This window comes from Cololabis saira, chromosome 18 (genome assembly GCF_033807715.1).
Source record: "Cololabis saira isolate AMF1-May2022 chromosome 18, fColSai1.1, whole genome shotgun sequence".
NCBI classification, from domain to species: domain Eukaryota; kingdom Metazoa; phylum Chordata; class Actinopteri; order Beloniformes; family Belonidae; genus Cololabis; species Cololabis saira.
The window spans coordinates 3,289,892-3,300,724 of record NC_084604.1 but is presented as its reverse complement, the minus strand read 5'-3'; the positions used below and the strand labels follow the sequence as shown (position 1 = coordinate 3,300,724).

At 48.1% G+C, this 10,833-nt stretch overlaps 1 protein-coding gene across 1 annotated transcript in view; it reads right to left on the bottom strand.

Moving 5' to 3' along the window:
• Window positions 1-1,350: 1,350 nt before the first annotated feature.
• Window positions 1,351-10,833, bottom strand: part of ndufaf7 (NADH:ubiquinone oxidoreductase complex assembly factor 7) — a 13,326-nt gene continuing 3,843 nt past the window's right edge. The window contains exons 4-10 of the mRNA XM_061707491.1: window positions 9,129-9,239; window positions 8,838-9,051; window positions 8,155-8,213; window positions 7,937-8,050; window positions 5,735-5,878; window positions 4,584-4,796; window positions 1,351-1,878 (exon numbers count right to left, since the gene is read on the bottom strand). Of these exons, the coding sequence (XP_061563475.1) occupies window positions 1,657-1,878; window positions 4,584-4,796; window positions 5,735-5,878; window positions 7,937-8,050; window positions 8,155-8,213; window positions 8,838-9,051; window positions 9,129-9,239 (1,077 nt within the window). The 3' untranslated portion in view covers window positions 1,351-1,656. The remainder of the gene's footprint in view (window positions 1,879-4,583; window positions 4,797-5,734; window positions 5,879-7,936; window positions 8,051-8,154; window positions 8,214-8,837; window positions 9,052-9,128; window positions 9,240-10,833) is intronic.

Sequence of the window (10,833 nt, the reverse complement as noted above, 5' to 3'; positions counted from 1 at the left end):
AATAAAGAAATAAGAGTTATTGGTGTATTTTCTTTTTAAAAATGTAATATTATTTTTTTATCACTTTGCAAGGCACAAAAGTAGGCTATAGGTATACAGTTGCTTATAAATGGTCATGCTTAGTATGCTGCTTTGGGTTACTGCAAAAAATGGTTCATACCAAAATATATATTCTGTCAGATAATGTTTTTAAATAGCCTAAACTAACCATCAAATTACCCAAGTATATTTCAGTGTATTGCAAATGTGTCTAATTTAATGAGTAGACATGTCAAATATAAACTACAGGTACAATAGGGCCTTCGCACTGTCAGTGCTCTGGCCCTAATAACATCACATGAGGAGGTCAGCTATTCTATTTTATATTTATATCTTTAAAATAAATGTATTACATTTTTTTTATGTATAGCATATTTAATAGAACTTCGTAACTCATATTCCCTGAGAAGTAAAAAAAAAGTGTTATGCTTGCCTTTTCCTCTAAATAGAGGAGGACCTGGCGATGCAGTTCCCTGTCGGAGTCCCGACGTCTGTTCAGCCGCCGCCTTCTGTTTCTCCTCAACAACACATTGCGCAGGGGAATATCCATCTTTTTTTTGGGCCAGGATAAACGACAAGCGAGAGTGGAGCCAAAGTTTATAGAACGTTATCTAGCAGTTCAGAACGTCTCTGGCGGAGCGGAGCGGAGAGCTGCTACCGTTGCCGTGACAGGTTACCATGGTAACACCATGGTAACGACTCCCACCTCCCTACGGCAGGAAGTGACGTATGCGCACTTAATAGTACGTCCGAATTAATGCACACTACTGATATTTACTCAAAAGTGTGCCAAATTTAAGCATACTTTTTAGTACATACTATTTAGTATGCGATTTCGGACGCACCCAATGGCTAACTAGTGCACTAACTGATCATTCTGATCAGTTAGACTTCTATAACTGCTGGAACCAGTTCAAACCAGTTATGATGCACCAACGTGGATGAGATGCACCAGGCGAGGAGGAGGAGAGAAGTTTCTGAGCAACAATGGAGGACAAGTCCTGCATTTCAGCAGGAACTGGGCTGGAACCAGTGACGGGGAGTCTGCTGGTCTGGGGTCTCTGGTGTCCAGCTGGTCTGGGGTCTCTGGTGTCCAGCTGGTCTGGGGTCTCTGGTGTCCAGCTGGTCTGGGGTCTCTGGTGTCCAGCTGGTCTGGGGTCTCTGGTGTCCAGCTGGTCTGGGGTCTCTGGTGTCCAGCTGGTCTGGGGTCTCTGGTGTCCAGCTGTCTCCTCGTCCATGTTCTCCAACGAGGACACAGAGAGAGTCTCAATACTGCTCAGTGTCTCAATAAAGGAAACAGAAAGACCAGAATACTGACGTAAACCTTTTATTGGGCTCAGCAGCGCTGCAGTCGTGCTCGTACACACATGGAGGTTGACCCGATAGAAACGTTCCGGCTCAACGCTTTCATCTGCTCTGCTGTCACAATTTCATTTCATCCGTTTAACCCGTCTGCAGGAGCAGCTCGTGCCGTTGCCACGGCGACCACAGCCCGCTTCGGTGGACGTCCTTGATTCCTTTGGATTTGAAAATAAATAGCGTTGTCCATGTTGAGGTCCAGACTGTGTTGGATCAGAGAGGTTTGCTCATGTCTCCGGGTCCAGATGAGGCTCCGGGTCAGGAGCAGCCGGCCTCGGTGAAGCCGGCCACGGGCAGGGGCGCCGGGCTCTTCTGGTCCAGCTTCAGCCCCCCCGGGGGGGCGGGCGTGGCCAGGCGGCTGGGGTGCAGCAGGCTGAAGAAGTGGAAGCGCTCGCCCATCTTGGAGGGGTTGGTGAGCATGTCGTAGCTGCTGAGCAGCTGCCTCCTGGTGGACGCATCGCTGCAGTTCCTCAGCAGGACCTGCAGAGACACAGCTGGGTCACACAGCTGGACTAACACCACTCACCGTCGTCCTGGAACATCTGGAGGAGGGCCCCCCCCAACCTGAATCCAGGTAAAGGACGGAAAAACACACAACTGGAATCCTAATGGCGCTTTTACACTAGAACCTACTCAGCTCCACTCGCCTTGCTCTCGCTTCTTTTCAACCCAGAGCAGAAGTAGGAGGTTGGAGAGAAGCGGCTGTGACGTATTTGATTGTGTATCTAAAGGAAGAAGACAACAACACTAAAGATGTAGAACCTGGAGGAGATGATAGATGTGCTGCTGGGTCTGTGGCTTGTGTTCCATATCAAGTTAAAAAATGAGAGTGAGAGAAGCTTCAAGCAGCAACGCTTTTTAATTTTTGTAGTGTGTCTCAGCGCTGCTGAAAAGTCAGCTGGAGCCGCGAGAAGAAGCAATGCAAATTGCAAAAAGTGTAGATGCTGTGTTAAACTGCCGGTCCAGCCAGCCGTCATTCGTATTTACGTGGTCAAATCAGCCGCTCCTAGATTTTCATGTGTGCTCCGATTTCAGCCTTTACGGCAAATGAATAAAAGCGGCTCAGAAACGGAAAGATATGAAGTACTGAGTTTGAGATAATGCAGATATGTTTTTTTCATGTATTTCTTTCATTACCTTGATGACACCCATACTTCCACCGTAATATTTACACACTCTTACTGTAAAAGTGGGGCGGCAGTAGCTCAGGTGGTAGAGCGGGTCGTCCAATGATCGGAAGGTCGGCGGTTCGAATCCCGCTCTGTCCCAGTTTGCTGTCGTAGTGTCCTTGGGCAAGACACCTTACCCGCCTTGCCTCGTGTGAATGTGTATGAATGTTGGTGGTGGTCGGAGGGGCCGTTAGGCGCGATATGGCAGCCACGCTTCCGTCAGTCTGCAGGGCAGCTGTGGCTACAATGTAGCTTACCACCACTGGTGAGAATGTGTATGAATGAATAATGATTTCTGTAAAGCGCTCTGGGTGCCTTGAAGGGCACTATATAAATCCAAGTCATTATTATTATTAAAAGAAAAGGATGAAACACTTTTCTTTGTTAATTGTTTGAAATTCACTGTGCCTGTAGTGATTGTAGTTGTGAAGAGGGCTATATTGGGTGAAATTATGGGAGAATTCATTTTTATAGTCTCTCCAAAACAGAAGCTGAAGTAAAAAAAAAAAGTGTTTCATCCTTTTCTTCTATAGTAAGAGTGTGTAAATATTACGGTGGAAGTTTGGGTGTAATTCAATTCAATTCAATTTTATTTATATAGCGTCTAATACAACAGATGTTGTCTCTAGACGCTTTCCAGAGATCCAGAACATGAACATGAACATGAACATAAACATAAACATAAACATAAACATAAACATAAACATAAACCCCCAAGCAATTATTACATAAACAATGGCAGGTAAAAACTCCCATAGTGGGAGAAAAGCCTTAATCCAACAGTGGCAAGAAAAACTCCCCTTTAGGAGGGAAGAAACCTTGAGCAGGACCAGGCTCATAAGGGGGGACCCTCCTGCCGAAGGCCAGACTGGGGGAGTCAGGAACGTCAGCAGCACACAGCAGGCAGGTGGAAGCAGCAGCGGGATAACCAGAGGTGGGGGGGGGGGGGGGGGGCGTCAGCAGCACACAACAGTCATGTGGAAGCAGCAGCGGGATGTAATCAAGGTAATGAAAGAAATATATGAAAAAAACATTATCTCAAACTCAGTACTTAATATATTTCTGTTTCTGAGCCGCTTTCATTCATTTACCGTAAAGATTGAAATAGGAGCGCACATGAACTTTAAGAGCGGCTGATTTGACCACGTAAATACGGATGAGGGCTGGCTGGACCGCAGCGCTTCAGGACTGATTCAACAATCTGCTTCCACACTCGTCCACACTGATCTCGCCCACGCCCAAATGTCCATGGTGAAAATGAGTTTAGGTGGAGTAACTTCTGAAAATCTAAAAGCTGCTGCCTTGACTGGGTTTTACCCAAACTTCACTAAAGTGCTTAAATTGGCACTGTCGCTTCCAGTTGGGACAGCGACTTGTGAGCGCTCGTTTTCTGCGATGCGCCGGGTCAACTGGATGAGGAAACTCTGGCCCAGCAGAGACCGTCGTCTCTGTCCCTTCTGGACATCCAGAGTGACATCACAAACAGAATTAAACCTGAGGAAATCATGGAGAAGTTTGACGCGAAGGCCCCGCAGCGAATGCTGCTTCATTAAGGTAAAAAGAGAAAAAAGAAAAGATAAATTAATTAACAGGAACATTAGTATGATATCATTATGGTCTAATAACAACAATAATAATGATAATAACACTGTAGCCTATCTGCCTATGGGTAAAGACTTTTTTTCCCTCTTTTGTCCTGTAGCTTCCCCATCCCTCTTGCCCTAGCGCCGTCTATGGTTGGACCCCCGGGGGAAAAGCACCAAACCGAGGCCAAGCGAGTAGGGCTGAGTAGGTTCTAGTGGAAAAACTGACCTCAAACTGGAACCGCTTCCTCAATTTCACTGTCAGACATGGAGTAAAAATGCATGCTGACCTTTTAGCACAACTGTATGTTTTCAAACACATTTCTGAATATTTTGACGACAAAACTGTCTTTAACGTCCTTCCAAATGTCTTCATACACAAATGGCTCCTGAGTAACAGGCATCAAACCTCCGGCGGTAATCAAAGACTCGCCTGCATCCGCATGTCGATGCCCATGTTGTTGAGGAAGGTCCTCTGAGTGACGGGCCCCAGGCAGGCCACGGCCCCCCCGGCCCCCCCGGCCACGGCCCCCCCAGCCACGGCCCCCCCGGCCATCCTCCGCAGGTAGCTGAAGTCCACGTCGGCCGTGAGGTCGGCCGAGCCCGGGGCCGACAGCACGTCATGGAGCCGGTGATCTTTAAAGCCCTGGAGGAAAACAGGACGTTAGTGCAGGCTCCTGAGAGACGGGAGAGGGGCCCGGAAACACAGGGAGAGGGGCCCGGAAACACAGGGAGAGGGGCCCGGAAACACAGGGAGAGGGGCCCGGAAACACAGGGAGAGGGGCCCGGAAACACAGGGAGAGGGGCCCGGAAACACAGGGAGAGGGGCCCGGAAACACAGGGAGAGGGGCCATTTTTGGTGTTACAGTGCAAGTTGCCACACGTTGCAACTTGTGTTCTGGTTTTCACATTGTCATTAGTTACTTGCATCAGGCCACAGGTGTACCGGAGAAATAAAGGCCCGTTAAAAGAAGAGCGAGCCGACAGCACAGAAGGAGGTCTGGAGGACGGAGCGCCAGCGACAGAAGGAGGTCTGGAGGACGGAGCGCCAGCGACAGAAGGAGGTCTGGAGGACGGAGCGCCAGCAACAGAAGGAGGTCTGGAGGACGGAGCGCCAGCGACAGAAGGAGGTATGGAGGACGGAGCACCAGCGACAGAAGGAGGTATGGAGGACGGAGCACCAGCGACAGAAGGAGGTATGGAGGACGGAGCACCAGCGACAGAAGGAGGTATGGAGGACGGAGCGCCAGCGACAGAAGGAGGTATGGAGGACGGAGCACCAGCGACAGAAGGAGGTATGGAGGACGGAGCACCAGCGACAGAAGGAGGTATGGAGGACGGAGCACCAGCGACAGAAGGAGGTATGGAGGACGGAGCACCAGCGACAGAAGGAGGTATGGAGGACGGAGCGCCAGCGACAGAAGGAGGTCTGGAGGACGGAGCGCCAGCGACAGAAGGAGGTCTGGAGGACGGAGCGCCAGCGACAGAAGGAGGTCTGGAGGACGGAGCACCAGCGACAGAAGGAGGTATGGAGGACGGAGCACCAGCGACAGTCAGGGTGACAGAAGTCACTCAGAAACTCACCCTGAACGTGTCCGTCTTGGTCCCGTCATGGCCGTAGTCGGCGATCAGCGCGGCACCGCCGTCCTGCACGATCCGCCGGGCCAGCTGCTGCACCACGACCCCGCCCTCTGCACACACCTCCACATGATCCCGCCTTTCATCTGCCTGACACACACACACACACACACACACACACACACCAAACCACCGGTATGAACGTTGATGAACTTGAGGTTCAGTTATTTGTATTCAGCTCCTCCAGATCTGATCCAATCACCCGACACTGCCCAGAAATGTCCTCTAGTCCGACGGCTGCTGTCCCCAGGTCTGTCCCCAGGTCTGTCCCCAGGTCTGTCCCCAGGTCTGTCCCCAGGTCTGTCCCCAGGTCTGTCCAGTCACGTGCACATGTTCCGGTAACCCTTTCTTTTACAGTACAGTAATAACCAGGTAATACCATGGTAATTACACTGTAATTACCATGGTATTACCTTGTGGTAATTACATGGTAACTACCAGGTAATTTACCCAGTAAGTACTAGGTAATGATTAGGTATTTTCTTGTACCATGTAATTATGTGTATTTACCATGTAATTACATGGTAAATACCTGGTTGTTTAAACTAAACATTACTAGGTAATTACAAAGACATTAGATGGGAACTATGAGGGAAATGACAGGTATTTACTAGGTTAATATTGGTAACTACCAGTCAATTTACCATGTAATTACTCTGAAATTACATGAATTATTTCTAAGTAAGTACCAGGTAATTACTAAGTATTTTTCTGCAAACTACCAGGAAATTATAACCTATATTTGAGGTAGTTACCAGCTAATTACACTTCAATGACCATGTAGTTACCTTGTATTTACTATACATTTCATGGATAACTACCGGGTATTTACCCATTCATTATTGATTTATGTATTATCAATGGATTGGTGCAGGTACCCCCGAGGGTGTAAATGACTCTATTGACCCTAATTAACCTGATAGTTACCATGTTTTACCTGGTAATCCAGGTACTTACCTTGTAGTTACTTGCCCAGTAATTCTATTTCCTAAGTATTTACCCAATAAGTACAGGAATGTTTACCTGATATTTACCCATTAATTAAAGTGAAACTGGACTGTAAAAGAAAGCGTGTGTTGTTTCCATAATATTACCTGGTACTTCCTCATTAAGTACAGAAATAATTACCTGATATTTACCCATTAATTAAAGTGAAACTGGACTGTAAAAGAAAGCGTGTGGTGTTTCCATAATATTACCTGGTAATTGTAGATTATAATTATAAAGATTTGAACAATTGGCAAAACGTCTGATAATTACCTCCCCTTTAGAAAGTTGGACCACACCCCCTCACATATACCCCCTCACACACCATCACCACCTCAAATACGCCAAAACAGGTGATCAGGCCTGGGGCTCGAAGGCGAGCGCCTGGTGGCCGGGTCTTTGCCCGTGGGACCCGGCCGGGCTCAGCCAGAAATGGCGACGTGGGCCTGCCTTCCTGTAGGCCCACCACCCGCAGGGAGGACCGTGAGAGGCTGGTGCTATGTGGACTGGGTAGCAGTCGTGGCGGGGCCTCGACGACCCAATCCCTGGACCAAAACCCTCGCAGTGGGGACATGGAATGTCACCTCGCTGGGGGGGAAGGAGCCGGAGCTTGTGCGGGAGCTTGAGAGATACCGACTAGATCAGTGGTTCTCAAATGGGGGTACGCGTACCCCTGGGGGTACGTGAAGGCACTACAGGGGGTACGTGAGATTTTAAAATATACATACAGTATATTTACAAACTAGCATCCAATGTAAAAATCCTTTAAAAATAATCATTTCATAAATAATTGAGGAAAATATAAGTCTAAATTCATAAAATGAATTTTATCTTCAGGAGTAGGCTATTCAACTTATTATCCTAAAACCCCAGAGTCTCCCCCACACCAGGATGGTTCCACCTAACCTGTCAATCACCACCTGGCTTCACCTGTCAATCACTTGGACCAACGATGGAGTCGTGGTTGAAGCGTAGCAGCAATATTTTTATGTTTCATAAATCACTTACTGATGGCACAGTGCTCTGTTTTAGGTCTTTTTTTTTACAACCAAAAGTGTTTTGCGCTGGTTAGGGGGTACTTGGCTGAAAAAATATTTCACAGGGGGTACATCACTGAAAAAAGGTTGAGGACCACTGATGATCAGCTGCTCCGGGGCTGACCTGCACGAGCGTGGACGAGGCCAGGGTTGCCGACGGCGCCATGACGAACCTCAGCGCGTCCGGCTTCTCTGGGTCGATGTCCACCAGCACCTCCCTCCAGCCCTTCGCTGTCCTCTAGCAGGAAACAAGAGGAGAGGGGGAGCTTAGAGACCCGTCCTGGCCCCCCCTGGGGGGGCTGGTCCAGACACCAACACAAAACTACTGGTTTTAAAACTCACCTGGAATTTGTGGATCGGTAAAGCGTCGAAGAACTCGTGAGCCAGGAAAATGCTGAAACCTGGAACCCAAAGGGACCCGAACGTGAGTCAACCCAGCAGTAGGGATGGGCGGTATGGACTAAAAAATTTATCACGATAATTTCTGGCATTTATCCCGATAAACGATAAAAAAAAAAAATACCAATTCAACTCCACCTTTGTAACTATAAATCTATCACCACATTCAGTTTTTGGAGCCCCCAAACACTGCTCTAAAAGATACTAAATACTACTAAACTACACCAATTACATTGAATTAATAAAAACCAATTAAATGAGTTAAACCTGTACTGCAAAACTGGAATGACTCAGATCCTCCATGTTTGTTACACAAACACGTATCAAAGGGAATTTATCCTTCTTTCTTTTTCTTTCTTTCTTGCTCATAACCTCCCTCCCTCCCTCCCTCCCTCCCTCCCTCCCTTCCTCCCTTCCTCCCTTCCTTCCTTCACCTTGTGCATGGATTTAACACAGAACCATAAATTAGCTTTACACAAAAACGTCATCAACAGGAATTTATCATTTTTACCGCGAGATGACAAATTCTTACCGTGGGGAATTATTTTGACGGTTTACCGTGAACGGTAAAATATCGCCCATTCCTACCCAGCAGGTCCGTCTGAACCTCCAGCTGCGGCCCTTACCTGCACGGACGTCGTCTAGGCAGCGGTACCACGACACCGGCAGCCCGGCTGCAGTCTCGCCGCGGCGGTAGACCGGATCATCCTCGCGGTCCGCCGCCTGGTGCCGGTCTCCTGTCAGGTTCTGGGCCTGGACCAGACTCAGAGCTGGACTCACCTCCACCAGGTGGAGCGACACGGAGGCGCCGCCCAGAACCGAGCGCAGCTGGCTGAACACCTGGAGTCACACACGCAGGGGGTTACTGGGGGGTGGGAACTGAACGGAGAGGATCCGGATGTGGTCTGGACTTGTACCCTGAGGACGTCCCCGGCCAGCGATCCCGTCCCGGGTCCCAGCTCCACCAGCTGCAGCTGCTTGGGCAGCCCCGCCCCCATCCACTCGCTGATGACCCACACGCCGAGCAGCTGCAGGACCCACACAGAACCGTCAACACACAGCCAGGTACAGGGACACTAATGGACCTTTTCCACTAGTACCTACTCAGCTCGACTCGCCTACACTCCGTTTGACGCCTTTCCACTAGAGGTCTTAAGCCGGGCAGACACTGTGCGATTGTTGGCTCATTTTGAGCCGATTTTCCAGTCGTGCGATTATTTATTGGATCGAGACGGATTTTGACCCAATCGTTGGTCGTGCCTCGTGCAGTAAACGTGGGATAACGACGAGCTCCCGATCACGAATCGTGAGGTCGCAAGAAAATCAAGCGTGTTTGAAATCCTGGTCGCTCCTTGTGAAGGAATCACACAGTTGGAGCAGCTGCGACCCGATTGGCCTCATCCTTTCACAGAGAGCATGCGCAATCTCTGATGTCACGTCAAAAACTATTATTTGTAGTTTAAGTGTTGCAAATTCACATTACAAATCATGTTTTAATAGCAGAAAAAAAGACTGCATTTCCCACGTACGGCGCGCGTCGCCGCGTACCCTACGCCGTAGGCTCTGCGTTGGTGTAACGCGGAACCATAAATCAGCCTTTAGTGTGCGCTCTGCGTTGTTCTGAACTTCTCTGTTGTCTCATTTTGCTGGGACACCGGGTCCCTCCGCCGAGACACTACTTTTGCGGTATGCGTTCATTGTTGTGTCTAAAAATGATGCGCAGTGCCCACCCAATCAGAAACGGTACAGATATTTTGGGATTTTTTTTATATATATATAAAAAAAATAAAATCATAAAAAAATAAAGGATCCCCATAACCATTGATCAGGTGGGCAGGACGCACGTTTGGGTGGGAACAGCCCACCCCTGCCCCCCCAAAAACCGGCCTCATGTTCCAGTACACAGAGGTCCGACGTGAGGATTATGATCGTATAGTGTGAGCAGACGTGAGGATTATGATCGTATAGTGTGAGCAGACGGAGCATCCGAGCATCGGGTCGTACAGTGTGAGACCATAAATCGTGGGCTGTGAACTTTTGAACTCAGCGATCTAGTCTTGCAGTGTGAGATGGGGCTGAATCAAACGATTTAAAATATCACAGTGTATGCCCAGCTTAACTTGCTGAGTAAATACTTTTCTGTATCTATTCTGCCGAGGTTCTAAGCGGCTGAGTCAGCTGTATCTGACATCATCACACTACAGGCCACTGATTGGTCGGGGGGTTGGAGTCAGACGTCTGAGTCAGGATGTGACATCATTGCAAGATCAACTCGCAGCTTCTTGTTCATTCTTTTCGAAGAACGTCATGTATTTATTTATTATTGTTTGTACCTTATTTTCATATTATATTACTGTATAATTGTCATGAGACATTCAATCTCTATACACTTTATTCTCAGGTTTACATACAGTGTCCAATCTACTGTTCCCTTTATCAACCTCGTTTCGATTACAATTGTATTTGTATGGAATGAGTGTGATTTGCCATGTTTTTTTATAATGATCCTTTGACATGAATATAAAAAAAAAAAAACATTTTAGAAGAACAATGGCAGAAATCTGTTCCGTGGTCAAATTCCGAGGTGGAGACCTTCTTAAACCTGGTGTCTGAGGAAAATAT